Source organism: Microtus pennsylvanicus, chromosome 10, assembly GCF_037038515.1.
Source record: "Microtus pennsylvanicus isolate mMicPen1 chromosome 10, mMicPen1.hap1, whole genome shotgun sequence".
Lineage (NCBI taxonomy): Eukaryota > Metazoa > Chordata > Mammalia > Rodentia > Cricetidae > Microtus > Microtus pennsylvanicus.
Window position 1 is genome coordinate 88,380,425 of NC_134588.1, and position 23,787 is coordinate 88,404,211.

Consider the following 23,787-nt stretch of genomic DNA (forward strand, 5'->3'; position numbering starts at 1 on the left):
GAGACAAGATTGGACTTCAAACTTGCTGTGCATCCAGGGATGACTTAGGACTTCTGCTCTTCCTGCCAGCTCCTTCTAAAGTACTAGGCTTATAGGTATACACAACTGTACCAGGCAAAATATTTTGGGTTCCGATGGAGCAAGTGAGTTTTAATAAGGAAGTATTTTGACATTTTCTTTTAAAATAACTTACTAAGCCTTGAGCGTTTGTAATTGTTAATTTTTGTGAGGTCCCTACCAGTTCTCCCTCCTTGAAAGTAGCAGCATTCAGAGCCATTTTGGGGCAGTTAGACTGAGAACTGTGGGTGGGTGGTTCCACAGTGACTTCCTGGGACTGTGGTGAGCCAGCTACCTGACATCTGGAATGTGGGTAACTGTTAGCATGGGGCTGTGAACATAAACAGTGCAGCAGGAATTACACTGTGTGATAAATGGGCCAGCAAAATCTCTGTTCTCTATGAAGCTCCCTATTTCTCTCTCACTGCTGAGGAGAGTTATGTGGAGTGCTTACATATTAGTCAGTTGCTGTTTGTTTTGTTTTGTTTTGTTTTTGGTTTTTCGAGACAGAGTTTCTCTGTGGTTTTGGAGCCTGTCCTGGAACTAGCTCTTATAGACTAGGCTGGTCTCGAACTCACAGAGATCCGCCTGCCTCTGCCTCCGAAGTGCTGGGATTAAAGGCGTGCGCCACCACCGCCCGGCTTCAGTTGCTGTTTTAATTCATGTTTTGGGTATTTTAAAGCATTTTCTTTTCTGGAATAATAAAATATTTTTATTAATTTTTAAAATGAATTTGACTGCAGTAGAATGGAAGAAAAAGGGCCAAAAAATTTAATTCCTGTATGTTACTGGAGAATGCTGGCAGAGTACAAAGTTTTAGAAGAGGCGACGTACCCTTTATTAACAGTATACTCTTTTTCTGTTTATACTTTCAAGGTACTTATTTAAAATTAAACATTATCTTGGCAATTTGATTTCTCAGGTAGAGTTTATAGTGTTAATATTTTGCTAGAAATTTAATTTTGCTTTAATTAAAAACTTAATGCTTTCTTTAAAATTTTTAAGTCATATTTATTTATTTAGTTAGTTTTTTCGAGACATGGTTTCTCTATGTAGCAACCCTGGCTGACATGGAACTCGCTTTGTAGTCCAGGCTGGCCTTGAACTCAGAAACCCACCTGCCTCTCCTCGTACCACCATACTTGGCTATTTATTTATTTGTATGTGTGTGCAGGCAAGTAAAATAAAAGAAAATATCAAGGTGAGCAAGGCATAGGGAAGAAGACAGTAAACAGCATTCTTCCATGGCCTTTACTTCACTTCCCACCTCCAGGCTCTGGTCTGACTTCCTCAGTAATGGGGTGTTACCTGAAAGTTGTAAGCTGAACTAAATTCCTTCCTTCCTCAAGTTGATTTTGGTTAGTATTTTCTCACAGCAATAGGCAAGCTATGACTCCTCCCTTTCCCCCAGTTTGCCTGAAATTGCTAACTTGCTATGTAGAACAAGCTGGCTTTAAACACATAGAGATCTGCCTGCCTTTGCCTCTTTAGAATTCAAGGTATGTGTGTTGGGAGCAAACTTGGGTCCTCTACAAGAACAGTAAATGCTTTTAACCACTGAGCCATCTCCCCAGTTCCTTATTTATTTATTGTGTATGTTTTTTGCATATATATATGTGTGTGTGTGTGTGTGTGTGTATGTATGCGCCATGGTACCCACGTGAAAGTCAGAGGATAACTTTTGGGAGCTGGCTTTGTCTTTCCATGTGAGTTCCAGGATTGAACTCAGGTTGCTAGGTTGGGTAGCAAGTATTCTTACCTATTCAGCCATCTCTAGCCTTATATAGAAATTTCTCTTGTTTGAATTCCAGATTCTGGGACCAGCTCTTGGATTTCTAAGGATCAGAATTTGCTGAGCATCCTCATTGTTACCACTTTGGTTTCAGTTGTTATTCAAGCTCATTTGTCTGTTTCCTGTCTTCTGCCCTTGTCCTGTACCATCTGTTGCTGATACAGCAGGACTCCAGTAATAGGTGAGTTGCATCATGTTGCTCCTCTATTCAGAATCTGCTTCCCTCCCGACTTTGTAGTTTCCCCATTAACTAATGTCACCACAGATGACATCTGCTATATCCAGTCTGTGTAGGGGACTCCTTCATTAGGGTCTTTACACATGTTTTGCCTTCTGCTGGAATATTCTTTATATAGAGGTGAATGTGATTAGCTTTCTTGCTGCCTTGGGTTCCCCCCCCCCCAAATGATCTTAGTACAACTAAAATTTCACCCTTTTCCAATATTTCATATTACTTATTTATTTTGTGTACTATTTTTTCCCTTGCGAGACTATATTTTTATCCTGTCTGTCTGTCTGTCTGTCTGTCTGTCTCTCTCTCTCTCTCTTTCTTTTTTGAGGCAGGGTTTCTATGTGTAAGCCTGTGTCTGCCTCTGCCTCCTGAGTGCTGGGATTAAAGGCGTACACCACCACTCTCCAACTCTAGACTATATGTTTTTATAGGACAAAGTTTTGTCTGTGTTTTTTCCTGGTCTTCAGACTAGAGGATGGTCTGGCCTATTGTAATATTCAGTAAAGATTTGTTGAAAGTTTTTTTATTTTTTTTCTGTTGTGTATGTTTTAATAGCATGAAAACTATACAAATACTGATTTTGATGGACTGTTGTCTTAGTTTGCTTTTTGTTGCTGTCATAAAACACATGACCAAAAGCAAACTGGGAGGGAATGGTTTATCTGGCTAACAGGTTATACTCTATCATCAGGGTGACGAAGGTAGGAACTAAAGGCAGTAAACTAAGAACCACCTATTAATCTTAAATATTTTATATTGGTATGACGTTTTATATATTGATATAAACTTAAGGTTATTTTTATTACTTAATACGTGTTCCTACTTTTGCTTAAGATATTTTTTGTATATTGATACAAATTTAAGGTAATTTTTGTTATGTAGACACACACACACATTTCTACTTTTATTTAAAGTATTGTAGCTATGCAGCTCATTTAAAACTATAATGTACATTTCTAGTCTTTGAAAGTTATTATTACAAACTATTTAGGATAATTAACAAATACAGGTTAGTAGTCATCTAACAATCAGATTTTTGGCCATGTTAGGTATGTTTTCAAGGCCAAGCACATATATTTTAGATAGACAGATGGTTTTCAAATATATCAGATATCTATAGAATATAGCATTCAAGATGTTTTAATAGCCTAAGGCTTTTCATGACAGTAAGACCTGTCTGCTCCTCGCAGCGCTAATTTACTTAAAAAAAAAAAGGATGATGGGCATCAAAGAACTTCCATGTGGCATTTGCTTTTATTGTGTCAGTGGCAGTGTTAGCCACTGGGAAAGAAACTGCCCTTGCCTTGACTGCTGACACTATACTGTCCAAATTGGACAAGCAAGACACAAGAGAAAGAGACTGCTGAGCTTTGCCAAGACAAGGTAGGACAGGTCTTCAAATGTTCCTGCTTCACAAAAAAGTCTGTCAGATATTCTAGGATTGTAGGCCAAAGGAAGATGCCCCTGTGTTGCAGAGGAACTTTGGGTGACTGTCCAGGAAACCAGCTGCTTTTGTTGTTCCTGTAGTTTTAGAAGTTGTTTGTTCTATACTATCTGCTTACTCAGGTAATATTATATTCTTCCTAGCTTGTTGATAGGGTTAAAGACTAGATAGTTATAGTTAAAATTTTCCTTGGTACTAAATTCAGAAAAAAAAAAAAACCTATATAAACTTAAGGGTATTTCCCGGGTAGGGAAATTCCATTATCTTACGGAAATCCTAACTTAATAAAACCTACAAAAACTTAAAAAAAAAAACATATAAGAGATGTAAAGTTTATAATGCTGAGAAACATAAAAGCTTAAGTTGTTTATCTAAAAAGATGTTTTTAGGTCTAGAAAGATATTTTTAGGATGGTTTTACAAGTTATGATATAAAATGGTTCAGGTACAAAGGTTGGAACTCATCAAGATAGGATAGATAATGCAATATTTTCTTTGAATTTGCCAATATTAAAGTACTAAACATTATGAATGTATTTCTTATTGATAATTGTTTAACATATATGTATATAGTTTTACAGTGTTAGAGTTAAAACTTTCCCTTTTTATTTAGACAAAAAGTGGGATATATTGTGGGATATTTGTACACTGTGAAGATAATACAGTGTTACTGTGATTATTTTAATAAAAAGCTAAATGGCCGATAGCTAGGCAGAAGAGATGGGCAGGACTTCCAAGCAGAGAGAAGAGATAATTTAGGCATGCCAGGGATGCCAGTGTGACTTGGAAGAAGTAGGATGTGCAGGAGAAGAGGTAATAGCCATGGCAGGACATAGATTAATAGAAATGGGTTAATTCAAGTTAGATGAATTATTGGGAACAAGCCCAAGCTATAGGTTGAACCTTCATAATTAATAAGTCTCCATGTAGGGTGGTGGAGAGATGGCTCAGTGGTTAAGAGCACTGGCTGCTCTTCCAGAGGTCCTGAGTTCAATTCCCAGCAACCACATGGTGGCTCATAGCCATCTGTACTGGGATCTGGCGCCCTCCTCTGGCGTGTGGGTATACATCGAGGCAGAATGTTGTATACATAATAAATCCTCTGGCCTTTGAGTTATCTTTCTTACACATCTGCCTGGGGGATAGCATTGCTTGTGGTGGACCTTCTTGTGTCAACTGGCAGTTAAGAAAACACCTTGTAGACACAGGCCAGTCTGATGAAGATAATTTCTCAGTTAATATTTCCTGTTCCCAGGTATGTCTAGATTTATGTCAAGTTGACAAAAATTCGTCTCCGCAATATTAAGTTTACACATAGCCAGAAAACAGCTTCAGGTGCTTTGATCTAAAGGAGATAAGTAGTTTTAGGAACTTGTCAGGAAATGAAATGTTGAAGGAGTAGCGAGGAAAAGCTGTCTGTAACCTATCTCTCACAAAGCCTGTTTCCACCAGTGCTGTAGGAGCCTGTGCTTTCGCTCATGCTACACTGCTGATGTGTCAGAATGAGACAGTCTGAAGGGTGGGTGCGATGCTGAATATTAACATTTATTATGTAGCTGTGGTGGTCTAAATGAAAATGGCGCCCATAGACTCATAGGGAGTGGTGTTATTGGAGGTTTGTCCTTGTTGGAGGAAGTGTGTCATTGAGCTCAAGCCAGGCCTAGTGGTTCACTTTCTCTTCCTATTGCCTGTGGATCCAGGTGGAGAACTCTCAGGTACCTCTCCAGCACTGTGTCTTGCCTGCATGCCACCTTGTTTCCTGGTGTGACAATAATGGACTAAACCTTTGAACAGTAAGCCAGCCCCAGATAAATGTTATCCTTTATAAGAGTTGCCATGGTCATGGTGTCTCATCACAACAATAAAACCCTAATACAGTCTCATATAGAAAATATTTAATTTCATATGTAGGAAAAGCTTAGATATAGGATAGATTAAGCTGAGTGTGGACTGTGACACCAAATACTACCTATAGGGTAGTATCTTAGATAGTGCCTAAAGCATAAGAAAGCCAAGGACTCACCTTAGTTTAGCCCAGTCACTTCTCTGTGTCTGTGTCTTGACCACAAGCTGAGACAAGCCTCTAGAACTGGCAGCTAACGGGAAACAGGTTCACTGTGGTTATGATCTCAGTGTGATTAGTGCTTATCTCCTGGAGTTGAGTAAATCTGTGTTTAGGTCCAGCGATGTCCCAGATTACATGTTACTTTAGATATCAAACCAATGTCTCTTTAGAGCGTGGTTAGGGACCGTTTGTCACTAGTCTGGGATGCTACAGGGTTGTGTGGCAGGTTTTTTTTTTTTTTTGTTTGTTTGTTTTTTGTTTTTGTTTTTCAAGACAAGGTTTCTCTGTAGCTTTGGAGCCTGTCCAGGAACTAGCTCTTGTAGACCAGGCTGGCCGTGAACTTATAGAGATCTGCCTGCCTCTGCCTCCTGAGTGCTGGGATTAAAGGTGTGCACCACCACTGCCCGGTCCTGTGTGGCAGTTTTTATTTAATGCCCCCCCCACTCTGTCATTGCTACCTCTTCACTACTCTACGACTTACTGCCAGGGTTCAGGTCTCTTGTCTTTTATTTTTTTACTTTATGACTAAGTACACTAAAATCTAGATGTATTTAATTGCCAGCCACATTTATTTGTGGTGCTCATCATGATTTATGATATGAATCTGTTTATTAACTAGTTTAAAAAGTTGGTGATTGCCAGATGATGGTGGCACACACCTTCAATCTCAACATTCAGGAGGTAGAGGCAGGTGGATCTCTGGTGTAGGAGGTCCTTCTGTTTATGTGTTGCTTTCATTGGTTGAATAAAGAAACTGCCTTGGCCTTTTGATAGGGCAGAACTTAGGCAGGCATGGAGAAGACAGAACTGAATGCTGGGAAGAAGGGCAGACAGGCAGACACCATGGAGCTCCTGCTGGTTAGAATCTTGCTGGTAAGCCACAGTCATGTGGCAATACACAGATTTAATAGAAATAGGTTAAATCAAGATATAAGAGTTAGCCAATAAGAAGTTAGAGCTAATGGGCCAGGCAGTGTTTAAATGAATACAGTTTCTGTGTGATTATTGAACAAAGGGCCCCTGCTCCATGTAACAGATCTCTGTGAGTTCAAGACCAGCTTGGTCTACAGAGCAAGTTCCAGGATAGGCTCCAAAGCTACACAGCAAAACTCTTGTCCTGAAAAACCCAAAAATTAATTAATTAATGAAATAAAATAAAAAATTGGTGATGCCAACCTTTCTCTCGCTCTTTTATTATGAAATAAAATTTATCCTGATCTCTTTAAAAGTATAGTTTAGTGAAATTAAATCCATCCACATTGTTTTGTAGCCATCCATTGCTGTAACTGTTTGTTTTGTAACACTGGAAAGCCGTACATACCCATTAAACAGTAAGCTCATCCTGCCCTCCTAGCTCAGGTAAACCACTTTTGTCGTCTGCCTCTCTGATCTGCCTAATCTAGATATACACGTAAGTATTTGCAAACTCATAGGTTACTTATTTATTATATATATTATATTTGTGACTGACTTATTTCATTAGCCCTTACAGTTTTATCTGTCCTATAGCTCTGATGTTTAACACACAGTCATGTGTCAAAATTTCTTTCCTTTTTAAGGCTGAATACTATTCCATAATCTACTTTACTTTGCTAATCCATTTTGGATTATAGATTTTTCTTCTCTAAGTAGAGACAGAGAGTAGTAGAATGCTAGCAGTTGGAGTTTCTGTGCCCTTTCCCTTTTCTCTAGACCTGTTAAGAGTGACCCACAGCCAAGTAAATTAAAAGTAAGCTTGTAGTACTTTATTTGCCGTAGATCAGATTATTTCCATAGCAAAAACTACAGTCAGACCTTCTCCAAAACAAAGATTTGCAATAGTATTTTTAAAAATTATTGCGATTGCCAGGTGGTGGTGGTGCACTCCTTTAATCACAGCATTCGAGAGGCAGAGACAGTTGGATCTCTTGTGAGTTCAAGGTTAGCCTGGTCTACAAGACTAGTTCCAGGACAGCTAGGGCTGTTCCACAGAGAAACCCTGTCTCGAAAAACAAAACAAAACAAAACAAAAAAACCAAAAAAACAATAACAAAAAACCCTCAAAAACCACCACCAAAAAAAAAAAAAGAAAAAAACAACAATAACCAAACAAAAAAAAAACACAAAAAACCCCTCTAAAACATTACTAATTACTATTGTGTATTATGACTTGTATGATATATGCAAGAGTGTGCATCTGGAGGTTGAGAACATTTGGGAGCTAATTCTCCCCTTCCCTAGTGAGTTGAAGGGATCTATCTAACCATTGTCATGTACAGCAAATGCTTTACAAACCCATTGACCCACTGAGCTATCTCACCTGCTAAACCTGCTATATTATTTTTGATTCCTTTGTCTTTTGTCTCACCTAATAAATGAGGGCTCAGATTTTCACCTTTTACTCTTTGACAGCCATACCATATTACTTTATATTGTAGGAAGGGTCTGGAGTACAGAATATAGGCCGGAGAGGAGGGCTTTTTTTGCTAACTTCTATTGTGTTTCTGTGTAGTGTACTGTAAATGCCTTCCTCAGTTTGAACTCTAGAACTATAGCTCTTCAAAATACTGTGAGAAATGATCTGAAGTTAGAAAGGTTTTTTCTTTTTTTTGCCTTTTATATGATCTTATTCCTTCATTGAAGTTGCTCTGTTGTTGAGTGGTTATTGGAGACTCTTGGAGGAAGGCGCTAAGGTAGAGGTCTGTGACTCACAGTAGTCGAAGGCTTGACGTCTTGTGAAGTCTTCTTTAGGATTGTTGTTACAAAACTGAGATATAGGTTGGAAATGTGTTCACTTTTCCTTGCTCCCTTTCTCCATCTTTGACTCACTTTTTGTGCCTGCCATTCGTTGTACAAATAGCCATTGTCATTGTACAGTACCCTAACGAGACAAAGGACAAACACAAGGAAATAAATGAAACCTGGTTACTGTGATAACTGCTAGACAGCAAATCTAAGTGATATGTTAGGAATGGGAATACAGTACAAGATATATTTCAGATGGATAGATATTCTTCAAATCATTCAAAGACCTATGGAATATGGCATTTAAAATGTTTTATGAATTTATACTTTTCTCAGCAATGAGTCATGCCTGCTTCTGGGAGAATCAGATACTTCTGAGAGGTTGATAGCATTAAAAATACTTGTATGGAATTTGCCTTCAATGTGACAAGGCTAGCTTTTTAGGGGGAAAATGCTCTTGCCTGGACTACTTGATGGCATACAGTATAAACTGTACATGCAGGACCGACAAAATGACTGCTTAACTTGCCTAAAGATGAGACAGTCCTTCAGGGTTCCTGCTTCTTCAAAGAGTCTGCCAGACATTCTGCAGGATTTAGGCAAAAGTGACTGAAAAACTGCCAATATTGGCAAAACTGCCTTTTAAATTTCATGGAAAAGTCTGGCAGATACTATGGGCTTGTAGTCTGAAGATGGAAGCCCCAACATTACAAAGAACTTTGGGTGACTGTCCAGGCAGTGAGATGTCTCTTTCAATTCTAGAGCTTTGAAAGTTTCTTATAGTGGACTTTCAGTTTACTTAGGTAGTATTATATTTTTGTGGGGTCTTTTTTTTTTTTTTTGGTTTTTCGAGACAGGGTTTCTCTGTGGCTTTGGAGCCTGTCCTGGAACTAGCTCTTGTAGACCAGGTTGGTCTCGAACTCACAGAGATCCGCCTGCCTCTGCCTCCCAAGTGCTGGGATTAAAGGTGTGCGCCACCACCGCCCGGCCTTTTGTGGGGTCTTTAAAGAGTTGAAGACAGTTATAGTTTTCCTTAGTTATTATAAAAGATAATTTAGGTATAAAACTTTAGACTCATAAAGAAATCTTGTAACTATAATTCTTGCATGATACTTGTTTTGTTATATGTAATTTTACTATATTAAAGTTTCTTTTTAACTAGACAGAAAAGGAGAGATGATGTGGGATGTATATGTGTTGCTTTTATTGGTTGATGAATAAAGCTGCTTTGACTTATAGCAGGGCAGAATATACCTAAGCTGGAAGAGATACATATAGAGAAAGTAGATGGAGTCAAGGAGGCACTATGTCGCTTCTGAAGAAGACAGATGCCGAAACTTTACCCAGTAAGCCACAGCCTTGTGGCAATACATGAAATAATAAAAATGGATTAATTTAAGATGTAAGAGTTAGTAAACAAAAATGTGTACTCTATTTGCATTTGACAAATTCAGAGAAAACACTCGATTATCTATCCTATCTTGGCGTTACTTTTTGTTAGCTGATTCATTGGGTTGTAGCTCTAAAAGCTTTCTGTAAGTAGTTCTCTATCTTCTTTCTGTATTTGAGGCTTTAGAACATACATAAAGTGTTTGAGAGGAAATGACAGAAGATAAGGAAGTCCATTTGTCCGGGGGAAGCCTTTCACATAAAGTTTTCTTTTTTGGATAGCCAGTAAATTAGCATGATGGAGGTTTTAATGACTTAGGTTTTAAATTTGTGTTGTGTGTAAATTAAGTAATACAGTTTCTTTGGTTCTCCATTCCCTGGCCTCTAAAATGGCAGCATTTCAGATGTTGTTGGGATGGTGAAACAATCTTACTGCCCTGTGTTTGGTGCAGCGATCACTCAGATGTCAGCTCTGTTTCTCCCTCACCCCAGAGGAGTTTATTTAAAGAAGATCTTTTATAAATAAATAGTGTTCCTTCTGAAGTAATTAAACTGGTTGTTATCTCAAAGTAACAAGATGATGAGACCATTTTGGCAAGAGTAAATATAGTAATGTACTTAGTTCTACACACTGAGCATCTCTAATTTGAATTGTTCATTAGGGATGCTCACTGGCAAAGTCTATGCAAATATTCTAGAATCTGAAATTTAAAACACTTATGATGATAGGCATCATATAAAAGATACTCAACTTTTAATAATTTCTTAGAATGTCTAAAGAATTGATGTAATTTAAAACCACTATTATTAGAATTTATAGTTTTTTAAAAAAATCAATTCTAGACTCTTACTATTTCTATTTTCTTTCTCCCCCCCCCTTTTTTTTTTTTTAAAAAAAAAGCAGGGTCTTACTATGTAGCCCTGGCTGTCCTGGAAGTCACTTTGTAGATCAGCTGGCCTTAAACTCACAGATACCTGCCTGCTTCTGCTTCTCAAAGTGCTGGGATTAAAGGTATGAGCCAATATGCCTGGCTAGTTTCTTACTATTTCAAGATATAGTATTAGTAAAAAAAAAAAAATACTGTTTTCTCTTTCCCCTTTTTGGGAACAGAGTCTTGTAGTCCAGATGGCACCAAGTCGCTGTGGCCCTGAATTTCTACTTTTTGTCTCTATCTCCCTAGAGCTAGAATTATAGTGACCACACCCTGTTTATAGTGCTGGGGATTCAAACCATGGCTTTGTGTAAGGTAGGCAGACAAACTAACAACTAAGGTAGTAACCAGCTGTCAAGTACAGATTATTTACAGGAAGAGATTTTTACTTGTGCTCTAAATCAGTTACATCCCTCTATTTTTTTTTTTTCAGACAGGGTTATTTTATGTAACCCTGGCTGTCTGACTTTGGAGACCAGGCTGGCCCAGGACTCAGAGATCCACTTGCCTCTGCCTCCTAAGTGCTGGGATTAAAGAAGTGCGCCATCACTGTCCAGCCAGTTATTAATTTGTTTTTATTTTGCATCTGTAGTTTGTGAGGATGCTGATACAAGACAGGTCATACATTTTAAGAATTTATGTTGCATCCTTGTGCCAAAAATCACGACTATGTCTTAATTGAGAAAACTGTTACTTTTATATGAATTAAGCCACTGGCAAATCATTATAGGTGGAGTTTATTTTGCATTTTGAGCAAGGCTTTCCGTAAACACATTGAATGCCCCTTACAGTTTGAATAAATTCAGACTCCGCTAGGATCCTGTTGTTCAGTATTATTGTTAATCTGGTGGCATAGTTCTTGTGTTGTATTTAATATGAAAGTTTTCTGTTTTGGTAGAAAGGTGAATTCAGCAGAAACCTTTTCTTTGGCCTGATTTGGACAACTCTGTATCACTCTGATTGTACCCAAAGTGCTATTCCAACTTGTTTTAGGTTTATCTGGTATTTTGCTTGTTTTTCTTTTTTTTTTAATGCTCTGAATAGAGGAGGTTTATTTTGTTTGTTGTTTTTATTTAGAGGGTAGAATAATGATCACCTTTTATCAGTTTGAGCACAAATCACTGTAATGTAAGCGCTATAACTTACCAAGTTTTATGAGTGTGCTCTCCTGTCTCCATTTAAGGCCACCAGTAGAAGAGGTGGAAAATGTTTTTGTCACCTTAGACCAAGGAGCTGCAGCTCCAAGAGCGGCTTCTGGGTGACCGGTTTTCAGATGCTTTACTTGTAGAGCTGTGGCCTAGGGTTTGGGAGGGATACTACAAAATATTTACCATTTCTCATAACAAAGTTTTCTTTCCATTTTTTAGTAGTTTTTTTTCAGATTTTAGCCATTTCATTATGCTTTTATTTGATAATTGAGGAGTATGATCTTTCAAAGGTCTCATTGCCTTTTTCATGTTTCTTGTATTTCTCTGTCCAGTTTACATACTTGTTGGTTTTCCGGTTTTATTTGGTGATCTTGGGAGTAACCCTGTCACTGCTCCTATTTTTATTGCAGTGCTTCTGTGGAAAAATACTTGTATTTGGGCAAGTACTCCACCATTGATCTGTAGCCATTTATATACATAGCTCATGAAGGGTTCTCTGAGTAATGGGTTAAACATAAAAATTAAAATGCCCTAATTGACCCTGTTTAGTTTGTCTTTCACTGTGGTATTCAGAGGGTTCCCAGTTCCCTCCACCCTCTTCTTTCTCAGTAGTCATTTTGTTTGTTCGTTTAGGTAAGAGGCTGCCTATGCTCAGTTGAGTACATCCATAGCTATTCATGATGTAGAAGCAATCAAGTAAATCTCTAGAACTCATTAGACCTACTGAGTATTTTTAATTTGAGGTTCATTTCTTGAATAGGTCCATTCTTGAACATGAAAAAGCATTTAGAGGGCTTTATTTTCAGGTTTCTGTTTTATTCTGTCTGTAGCTCAACTCTTAGAGTTAGTTAAATAATCTGAGTTAGTGTCTTAGTTTTCTATTGCGATCACAAAAAACATGACCAAGGAAACTTATAAATGAAAGCATTTAATGGGGCTCATGATTTTTTTTAGAGGGTTGCAGTCCATTGTGGCAGAGCAAAGACATGGCAGTGGCAAGGACCACTGGGAGTTCACATCTCACAAACAGGAAGGAGAGAGAGAGAGCACTGGGATGCCATGTGCCTTTTGAAACCTCAGAACTCTTGCTCAGTGATACATCTCTGTCAAGGTCACACTTCCTAAACAGTTTTTCCCAGCTGGGATTAAATATTTAACCATTAGCCAGTGTGTGTGTGGGGGGGGGCATTCTCATTCAAACCACCATAGTTAGTATTCCAGGTTGTCTTCTGTGATTAATTTTAAGTATTAAATAAAAAATTGCCAGTTGCTTAGTACAAATTAATCAAGTTTTTAAGCGCTTTGGGCCAGCCAACTAGATGTTAAAATTAGTTGTTGTCTGGTATGTTCTCAGTCATGATACCTGACAGTCATCTTATTTTTTCCTGATATTCAGAGAAGCCTGGGAGCCTGCAAAGATTTGGAAAACTCCAGTCTCTGCTGCCCCAAACCCATGAACTGAAGGTTGTTTGATGTCTCTGAGCCTCCGCATCCTCACCTGTAAAATGCAATTATTGGTTGAGCAGTGTAGTTAAATTTTTTTAAAATATTTATTTATTTATTTAGTATGTGTACAGCATTCCTTCCATATGTGTCCGCAAGCCAGAAGGGGGTGCCAGGTCTCATTATAGATGGCTGTGAGCCACCATATGGTTGCTGGGAATTGAACTCAGGACCTCTGGAAGAGCAGTCAGTGCTCTTAACCACTGAGCCATCTCTCCAGCCCCAGTGTAGTTAAATTTAATAACATTCTAGTATCCTAAGTTGACAGTTAAACTTGCCATGTACTAAGATATATTTATTTGCTGTTTAAAATATAAAAGTAGACAGGGACATGCAAGTTGGGTACTCTGTATTAACTTTATTAAATTAAAAAATGATATGCAAATTAAGAGTTTTATTAATAACATTTCCACACATGCATTTTATGTACTTTTAACTTAGGATCTTTGGAAAATATACACAGGAGTGATAAAGCTGGATCATATGATAGTTGTAGGTTTTGTTTTTATAAGGAACTACCATACTGATTTTCACAGGGGGCTATATACATACATTTTACCTTCCCAGCAACAATGCTTAAAGGGGACGTTCATGCTAGTCTTTGCCAGTGTCAGTTTTTATTATTTTCTTGGTAAGCCATTCTTTTTGGTGTAGATGGAATCAATATAGTTTTAATTTCTTTTTCCCAGACGTGTAAAAATTCAGAATTTTAAATATATTTATTGGCTACCTTTTAGAACTATCAAGTTCATTTGAAGGCACTTAAATATTACTTTTTCTTGATAATGATTACCAAGCAGCCCAGCCTTTTCAGTCCTTTAATAATAAATTAGTACATTTTTACATTGCTATGCTTGTGAATTAGAGTCCTCTTTATTTCTTAAGAAAAGATATACTGACTTAGAAAATGTGTTTATCTGTTGAATGTGATAGTGTACATCTTTAATCCTAATTTGGGAGGCAGAGGCAGGTGGATCTCTCTGTGAGTTCAAGACCAGTGTGATCTATAGAGCATCCAGTCGTGGCCACGGCTACACAGTGAGATCCTGTCTAAAAAACGAAACAAAACAACAAAAAGTGTTCTTATTGGTATCTATAAAGAAAACTTTTTTTTTTTGTTTTTTTTTTTTTTGTTTTGTTTTTTGAGACAGGGTTTCTCTGTATCTTTGGAGCCTGTCCTGGAACTAGCTCTGTGTAGACCAGACTGGCCTCGAACTTCCAGAGATCCACCTGCCTCTGTCTCCCAACTGCTGGGATTAAAGGTGTGCACCACCATTGCCCGGCGAAACTTTGAATTTATGAAAAAATATGATCATATCAGCTATAGGAGATTTGTCATTTCTCTAGCTTATAAAATAGTGGGATAAATAAATGATTTTAAAATGCTTATCAACTTTGGATACCATGAACAAAAATTTCAAAAATCATAATTTAATAATCTTAATATTTCATAGAAGTAGGTACTAATTAGTAATTGCTGTGGAAATGGCTGTAAAATACTCAATAGTGTGAACCAGGAACTTATAAATTTATCAGAACTACATTTCCAGTATTATTATAGAATAGTTAATATAGTATTTATGCCTGAGACTTTTTTTTTCTTTTTTTTCTTTTGGTTTTTCGAGACAGGGTTTCTCTGTAGCTTTGGAGCCTGTCCTGGAACTCCCTTTGTAGACCAGGCTGGACTCGAACTCACAGAGATCCGCCTGTCTCTGCCTGGGATTAAAAGCGTGCGCCACCACCTGTCATAAAATTCACTTATGTGGGGGGCTGGAGAGATGGCTCAGTGGTTAAGAGCACTGGCTGCTCTTCCAGAGGTCCTGAGTTCAATTCCCAGCAACCACATGGTGGCTCACAACCATCTGTAGTGAGATCTGGTGCCCTCTTTTGGCATGCGGGCATACATGGAGGCAGAATATTGCACACATAATAAATAAATAAAATCTTTAAAAAAAAAAGAAATTCTGGAGAGATGGCTCAGAGGTTAAGAGCACTGGCTGCTCTTCCAGAGGTCCTGAGTTCAATTCCCAGCAACCACATGGTGGCTCACAGCCATCTGTAATGAGATCTGGTGCCCCCTTCTGGCTTTCAGGAGGCATCATGCAGGCAGAACACTGGATACATAATAAATATTGTGTTTAAAAAAAAATTCACTTATGTGAAGTATATGGGGCTGAGGAGAAGGCTTGATCAGTAAACCACCTGATTGACAAAGCATAAGAACTTGAGTTCAGATCCTAACGGCCCACATTAAAATAGAAAGCCAAGTGCATTATCATAAACCTATATGTAATTCTACACTGGAGGGGATGAAACAGGAGAGATTCTGGGGCTTGCTGACCAGTCATCTAGCCAATTCAGTAAGTTCCATATTAGGTGAGACCAACAGGACGGGAGGAACCCAGTACCCCCCTCGAAATAGTGAAAGGTGATAGAGTCCCTTGACCTCTGACCCCCACACATGTACATACAGAGACACAAAGTATACAGTTAGAGTATTTTCTTTTATCATTTAGTTATTTGTTATTTATTTTTGAGATAGAGTCTTACTGTGTAGCTCTGGCTGTCATGGAATTTACCATGTAGACTATGCGGGCCCCAAACTCTGCTTTGATTAAAGGCAAGTGCCACTATGCTTGGCTGAGTTTTTCTTTCTTAAAAAAATATACAGAGAAGTACCAGGATCTTAGCTATCATTACCAGGATGATATAGCTATCACTATCACAATCCAGTTTTCAAATATTTAGTGTTCCATCAAAAAAAATATTAAGCACAGACCACCCTCTGTTAATTATTGACCTCTCTCCCTGGTGTTTGGCCTCCATTAATCTTTCTGTGCCTGTAGAGGTGAAGACAGTTTGCCTGTTTTGGATGTTTAACATAATTGGAAACATACAAAATTTGGCTTTTATGTCTGTCTTCTTTTATTTACTATAGTATTTTTAAGGTACCCAAATGTCTTCTATTGGTGTGAAGAGACACCATGGCCACAGGAACTCTTACAGAGAAAATATTTCATTGAGGCTGGCTTACGGTTTCAGAGGTTTAGTCCATTATCATTGCAGGAAATGGTGGCATGCAGGCAGACACGGTGCTGGAGAAGGAGCTGATAGCTCTGCATTTTGATCCGCAGGTAGCAGATGGTGACTGTGTACCACACTGGACATAGTTTGAGCATATAAGACCTCAAAGCCTGCCTCTACAGTGACACACCTACTCCAGCAAAGCCACACTTCCTAATAGTATCACTCCCCACTCCCTATGGGTTGAGCATTCAAACTCAATAGTCTGTGTGGGCCGGGCAGTGGTGGCGCATCCCAGCGCTTGGGAGGCAGAGGCAGGCGGATCTCTGTGAGTTCGAGACCAGCCTGGTCTACAAGAGCTAGTTCCAGGACAGGCTCCAAAACCACAGAGAAACCCTGTCTCGAAAAAGCAAAAAAAAAAAAAAAAGTCTGTGTGGGCCATACCTGTTTAAACCACACCGTATCACATAAAATGTAGTAGTATTATATTTTTTTGTGGATGATTTAGATTTCATTGTCTTAGATACCCCACATTTTATTTATCCATTAATTGATTGGTAAACATTTGAATAATTTTTACCATTTATCTATTATGAATAATGTTGCTGTAAATATTCAAGAACAAGGTAGTTTTATAAAAATATTTTTATAAATTTGAGAATTTCATAAATAGAATTTTAATCATATTTTCATCCCTATCTCTTCCCACATTCACCCCTGCCCCTCTATACCCATTTCAACCTCCTCTTTAAAAAAGAAAACATCCTAGAGTCTAGTTTGTGCTGCCCATATATTTCTGGGTCTTATCCATCCACTGAAGCATGGTTGATCTACCAGGAGCCACATCTTTAAAGAAAACTGACTCTTCCTCTCAGAGAGGTCATCAACTGTCCATAGCTCATCAGGGATAGGGGTTCATGAATCATTTTTCCCTCCATGCTGGGCCGTTGACTGGCTTGATCTTATGCAGACACAGCTATTTTGAGTTCATGAGAATAGCAGTTCTGTCATGTTCAGAAGAGTGTTTTGCTTTGGTCCTCTCTTGACCTCTTGCTCTTACAGTCTTTTTCTCCCCTCCTCCTTGATGGCCCCTAAGCCTTGGGGTAGAGTTTTATGTAGTATTGATAAATCCCATTTGGGCTGGAGATCGGGCTCAGAGTTATGAGCACTTGCTTCTCTTAAAAGAATACCCAGGTTCACTTCCCAGCACCCACCCAATTCCAGGGTTCTGTTGTTCTAGCCTCCTCAGGCACATATATGCAGACAAAACACTCATACCCATAAAATAAAAATAAAAAAATAAGTAGAATAGATGGTGCATTGTGACTGAGCATGCCACCAACACTTCCTGATCAGGTGTGAGCTTCTACATTAACTACTATCCACTGCACAATTCCTGCTGATTTGATCTGAGATTTGAGAGCTTCACTAATCTCTGAGCAGAGAGACACAAATTAGAGAGCAAATTGATATTATGTTCATTTAGCAAAAGAATAGTAATGGGTTCATCCCTGGGTCATGTGTGCTTCCCAGCCATGAATTATTGGCCAGATTTACAGTACCAGGTAGTGTTTCTCCCTGTATAGCAGGCCTTAAATCCAATGAGGAAACTGTTGGCTATTCCTGTAGATCGAAGTTTCTGTCTTGCCTGGTCCCTCAGCTGTTCATTTCAAAATAAACACACAGAGGCTTATATTAATTATAAACTGTTTGACTCAGGCTTATTACTAACTAGTTCTTACAACTTAAATTCACCTATAATTCTTATCTGTGTTTAGCCACATGGCTTGGTACCTTTTTATTATCATCTTGCTTCCCCTACGTTTGGCTGGTGACTGTGTCTCTACCTTTTCCTCTTCCCAGAATTCTCCTACTCTGCTTGCCCCGCCTCTACTTCCTGCCTGACTACTGACCAAACAGCATTTTAGCAAAACAATACGAGTGACAAATCTTTTTTTTTTTTTTTTTAATTTTTCGAGACAGGGTTTCTCCATAGCTTTTGATTCCTGTCCTGGAACTAGCTCTTGTAGACCAGGCTGGCCTCGAACTCACAGAGATCTGCCTGCCTCTGCCTCCCGAGTGCTGGGATTAAAGGTGTGCGCCACCACCACCCGGCCTCGAGTGACAAATCTTTACAGAAACTTCCATCTACGCAATTGCTTTATCAACCCTAAGCCATATATGTATGTGTGTTATTGTTGTTTTGTTATTGCTCTTTTCTTGTTAATGGAGTCAAATCCAGGGTGTCTCTGCTTGACAAATGATCTACCACTATGCTATATCCTCAGCCCCTGTCTACATTCTCACCTTTTGGATATGCATGTCCTCTTAAAGAATTAGCATATCAATAAGGTAAAACACTTCCTTTGGAATTTGATTGAGAATAAAAATGTTTCATTAATAACACTTTTAATGAATGGGTGTGTTGGCACGCCTTTTAACCACAACAGAGGTTAGGGAGGCAGAGGCAGGCAGATCTCTGAATTGAAGGCAAACCTGGCTTTATAAATTCTAGGGCAGCCAGAGCTCTATGGAGAGACATAGTCTCAAAACAAGACATTTAATGACTATATTTTACATGTTTATATTCTTGTGCCATGTTTTCCTTAACATTTTCTCATTGTTTGCCAAGTGTGTTAATATTTGAGAAACTTCCAGGAGAATCACTTAAGTCTGGAAATAAAGTCTTGCCTGGGCATTAGAAGAACCTGTTCCTAAGAGGAAATAATTTTAGGTGTTTAATGCATTTCTTAGTGCCAATTTCTGAGCTAAGGCAGATACTCTATTGGTAATTGAATTTACATAATCTTGAAAAGATTACATTTTGATCAAATTTAATTTAGTTTATATAGGTGACTAAGATTTGTCTGTCAGTGCTTTAAAATCTGGACTTTGTCAGACTTTAATTTTTAATTTTTTTAGACATGTAGCAGTAGATTAGCAACAATAAAAATAATCAGGAGAAACAACTTAATTAATCAGCAGAAGATTTTTATCCTGAAATCAAGTTTATTTGACAAATTTGAACACTAGTTTAATTTAATCTCTAAAGCAGACATATGCAGGGAATGATGGTTGAGTACTGTTGAGAGTGAAGGAACAGGAAATGGAGTGGCTTTTAGTGACTTATACCTGCCAGGAGCTGTAAATCTGAACAATTGGACATCCACCATATTTAACAGCAGACTTTAAAAGTATACGTCTTTTGAATTGGAATAGGTATGCAAATTAAAATATCTTAGTGAGTTTTTCCCCTTAACTACCTGATAGTTATTGAATTTTCTTTCTTAGAATTAACTATAACAACCATGCATCCCACCATTCAGAAGGCTCAGCCAGGAGCATTAGGAGTTCAAAGTCATCATCATTTGCTTTGATTTCAGAGATAATACAGTAATCAAGGACATGAAATGTATATATCCTTCTTGGTTAAAAGTCTGGTTCTGCTGCTTGCTAGCTATTGGCTCCAGGGCAGGTGTGATAATTGTTCTGTACCTGTGATCTCATGATGATGACGGTCACCTTTTAGTGTGCTTAGTGAGCATGAGCATGAAGTCTCTTTTCAGTATGACACAGATATTCTAAGACTGGTATATGGTAATAGCTAAATCCTCTGTAAATTTAATTAAAAATAACTAGATTGTACATCTCCTGTGTGGATTCTATTCCAGTAAAACTTTTTTTTTCTTTTTTCTTTCTTTTTTCCTTGAGACAGGTTGTCAGTATGTAGCTCTGGCTGTTTTGAAACTTGCCATGTAGACCAGGCTGGCTTCAAACTCACAAAATGCCTGCCTCTCACTGAGTCCCGGGAATAAAGGTGTGTGCCATGGTGCCTGATGCCCAAGGAGGCCAGAAGGCATCGAGATCCCCTGGAATTGGAGTTACGGGTGGTTGTGAACCACCATATGGGTCCTGGGACTTAAACCTGGGTCCTGAAGTCATAAGTCAGTGCTCATAACTGTTGAGCCATCTCTTCAGTCACAATTTATTGTAATCCCTAGCTGTTAAGGCTGTTACAGTCTTCTTGTACACTCCTCTGGGTATCCATACTCATTAGACAAACTTCACATTTGGAAAAGATGCCACGTCCCCACCACTGTAATCCTACATCCTCTAAGTGATTTTCTTTTCTCTGCCCTCTCAACCCAATCAAATGCTGGCCATGTTTGTAACTTTCTAAAAACACCTTTGTTTAGATCCTTGGATACCTACTGAACAGAAAGTTGAAACCTCAGATCATCGTCTGGTAGCAGAGCCCCAACCTATCCTTGGCCGGGGGAGGAGCCAGCCCATATGCTGTGGAGATGAACGGGGAGCAGCAGCTGGATGCAGGTATCGGTTCTGCTAAACCCCTCTCCAGAGTGCAGATGCCTGTGTCACTTTGTCTGACTTGTCTTTTCTACCACTAAACTAGCAACCCTTTGAAGTCATACAGTTTTCATTGCTGTCTCTTGGGCCTGGCACTAGGGACTACAACTACTGTTTACTGAAAAATAAAAAAAAGTTTTTATTAACAGGCCGCATTTTCTACATAATTGTACTTTGCTGATTACTTTATAATTGCTTTTAAATATTTTGAATTCATAGGAAGTTGCAAAGATAGTGTCAATAGGTTCCATGTTACCCTTCATTCAGTTTCTCTCATGTAACTGTTATATAAAATATTTTATGGGCATTGATAAGGTTCCCTGGAACTGGAATTAGAGACAGTTGTGAGCCACCATGTGAGCTTCCTCTGGAAGAACAGTCAGCTCATTTAACCACTGAGCTATCTGTCCAGCCCCCTCACTATACTTTTTAATCTGAGGCAGTTATTAATCTGCTGTCTTTGTAATTTTGCCATTTAAAGATGCCTCATGAATAAAGTTAGTATATGACCATTTGATGTTTTTCCCCCGAAATAACTTTTGATGAGTTGACACTCTTGCATGTCAAAGTTTATTAACTTTTAAAAACTAATTAATTACTTAATTTTTATGTGTAATTTGTGTGGTGTGAGCATGACATGGCTTACATGTAAAGATGGGAGGACAGCTTGGGAGAGCAGGTTCTTGTCTTCCACCATGTGAGCCCTAATGATTGAACTCAGGTAGCAATGTCTTTGCCTCCTGAGCCATCTTGCCAGCTACAATTTGTTACTTTGTATTACGAGTCACATTTCATGAATGTATTGCACTTATATTAACCACTCATGTTTTCATTCATTTTGATTTTTCTAATTTTTAGCTATTGCAAATAAGTTATTGTCAGTAATCATGGATATAGTAATCTATTTTTGGGAGAAAAATTGCCAATGAGCCGGGCGGTGGTGGCGCACGCCTTTAATCCCAGCACTTGGGAGGCAGAGGCAGGCGGATCTCTGTGAGTTCGAGACCAGCCTGGTCTACAAGAGCTAGTGCCAGGACAGGCTCCAAAGCCACAGAGAAACCCTGTCTCGAAAAACCAAAAAAAAAAAAAAAATGCCAATGAGTGTATTTTTTTGTCTTAACATTTTTTATTGATATTTATTGAGGTCTACATTTTTCTCTGCTCCCCTTCCTGCCTCTCCCTTTCCCCTTCCATCCTCCCCCAAGGTCCCCATGCTCCCAATTTACTCAGGAGATCTTGTCTTTTTATACTTTCTACTTCCCATGTAGATTATGTCTATAATAACTCTTAGTGTCTGCATTGTTGTCTAAGGTCTCCGGGATTGTGGTTTGGATGGAATATACTATAGATGTCTGTTAAGTCCATTTGAGTCATAACATCTGTTAGTTCTCTTATTTCTCTGTTCATTTTTTGTCTGATTGATCTCTCCTGTGGTGAGCGGGGAGTGTTGAAGTCTCCCACTACTAGTGTGTGTGGTTTAATATATGCTTTGAACTTTAAAAGTGTTTTTTTAATACATTTATTTATTATGTATACAATATTTTGTCTGTGTGCATGCCTGAAGGCCAGAAGAGGGCACCAGACCTTATTACAGATGGTTGTGAGCCACCATATGGTTGCTGGGAATTGAACTCAGGACCTTTGGAAGTGGAGGCAATGCTCTTAAACGCTGAGCCATCTCTCCAGCCCTAAAAGTGTTTTTTGATATATGAGGGTGACCTTGTATTTGGGGCATAGATGTTCAGTATTGAAATTTTCTCTTGATGGATTTTTCCTGTGACTAATATAAAATGTCCTTCTTTGTCTCTTTTGACTGGTTTTAGCTTGAAGTCTATTTTGTTAGATATTAGAATAGCTACACCCGCTTGTTTCTTAGGTCCATTTGATTGGTATATTTTTTTCCCAACCTTTACTCTGAGACGATGTCTGTCTTCGAGGTTGAGATGCATTTCTTGTATGCAGAAGAGGGATGGATTTTGTTTTCATATCCAATCTGTTAGCCTGTGCCTTTTTATGGGTGAGTTGAGTTCATTTACATTAAGGGATATTAATGACCAGTGGTTGCTATCTCCTGTTAATTTAGTTTTCATCGTTGGTGATGTTAATTTGTGCATTTTTTTCTTCTGGATTTGCTGTAATGAGATCATCAATTTTCTGTGTTTTTGTTGGTGTAGCCATCTTCCTTGGGTTGGAGTTTTCCCTCTAGTATTTTGTGTAGGGCTGGGTTTGTGGCTAGGTATTGGTGAAATCTAGATTTGTCATGGAATATCTTGTTTTGTCCTTCTATGATGATTGACAGTTTTGCTGGGTGTGGTAGTCTGGGCTGGCATCTGTGGTCTCTTAATGTCTGCATAATGCTTGACCATGGCTTTCTGGCTTTCATTGTTTCCACTGAGAAGTCAGGTGTAATTCTTTTTTGTTTGTTTGTTTAACTAAATCATTGCCTGGCCCATTATGTCTAGCCTCTTATTGGTTAACTCTCACATCTTGACTTAACCCATTTCTAATAATCTGCATAACACCATGAGCTCGTGGCTTACCAGGAAAGATTTAGCATGTGTGACCTGGCAGTTCCATGGCAGCTCTCTGTCTGCCCTTCTTCCCAGCATTCAGTCTGTCTACTCCGCCTGCCAAAGTGCTGCCCTATCAAAAGGCCAAGGCAGTTTCTTTATTCGGCCAGTGAAAGCCACACATAGACAGAAGAACCTCCCACATCATTTCCCCCTTTTCTGTTTAAACAAAAAGGAAGGTTTTAACTTTAACATAGTGAAATTACATATAACAAAACAATTATCAAGCAAGAACTACATTTACCATATTTATATCTACTTTATCTTGTATCATAACTAAGGAAAACTATAATAATAACTATTCGTTCTTCAACTCCATCAAAGACTCCAGAAGGATATAATATTACTTAATTAAACAGGAAGTGCATTGTAAGCAACTTTCAAAACTCTACAAATGACAGAGACATCTTGCTGCCTGTACAGTCATCCAAAGTTCTTCTGTACCATCGGGGCATCCATCTTTAGCCTACAGGCCCATAGTATCCAGCAGACATTTTCATGAAGCAGGAAATTTTAAAGACAGTTCAGTCATTTTTTTCT

General features: G+C 38.5%; 1 protein-coding gene across 4 annotated transcripts in view; it reads left to right on the forward strand.

Annotated features, from left to right (window-relative positions):
* Nucleotides 1-23,787, forward strand: part of Sfmbt1 (Scm like with four mbt domains 1) — a 95,837-nt gene that overhangs the window by 24,325 nt on the left and 47,725 nt on the right. For 3 of the 4 annotated variants that reach the window (XM_075988937.1, XM_075988936.1, XM_075988939.1), the window contains exons 2-3: nucleotides 1,869-2,030; nucleotides 20,506-20,641. In XM_075988937.1, coding sequence (XP_075845052.1) covers nucleotides 20,614-20,641 — 28 coding nt within the window. In that variant the 5' untranslated portion in view covers nucleotides 1,869-2,030; nucleotides 20,506-20,613. The remainder of the gene's footprint in view (nucleotides 1-1,868; nucleotides 2,031-20,505; nucleotides 20,642-23,787) is intronic. The other variant, XM_075988940.1, reaches the window with a different exon arrangement.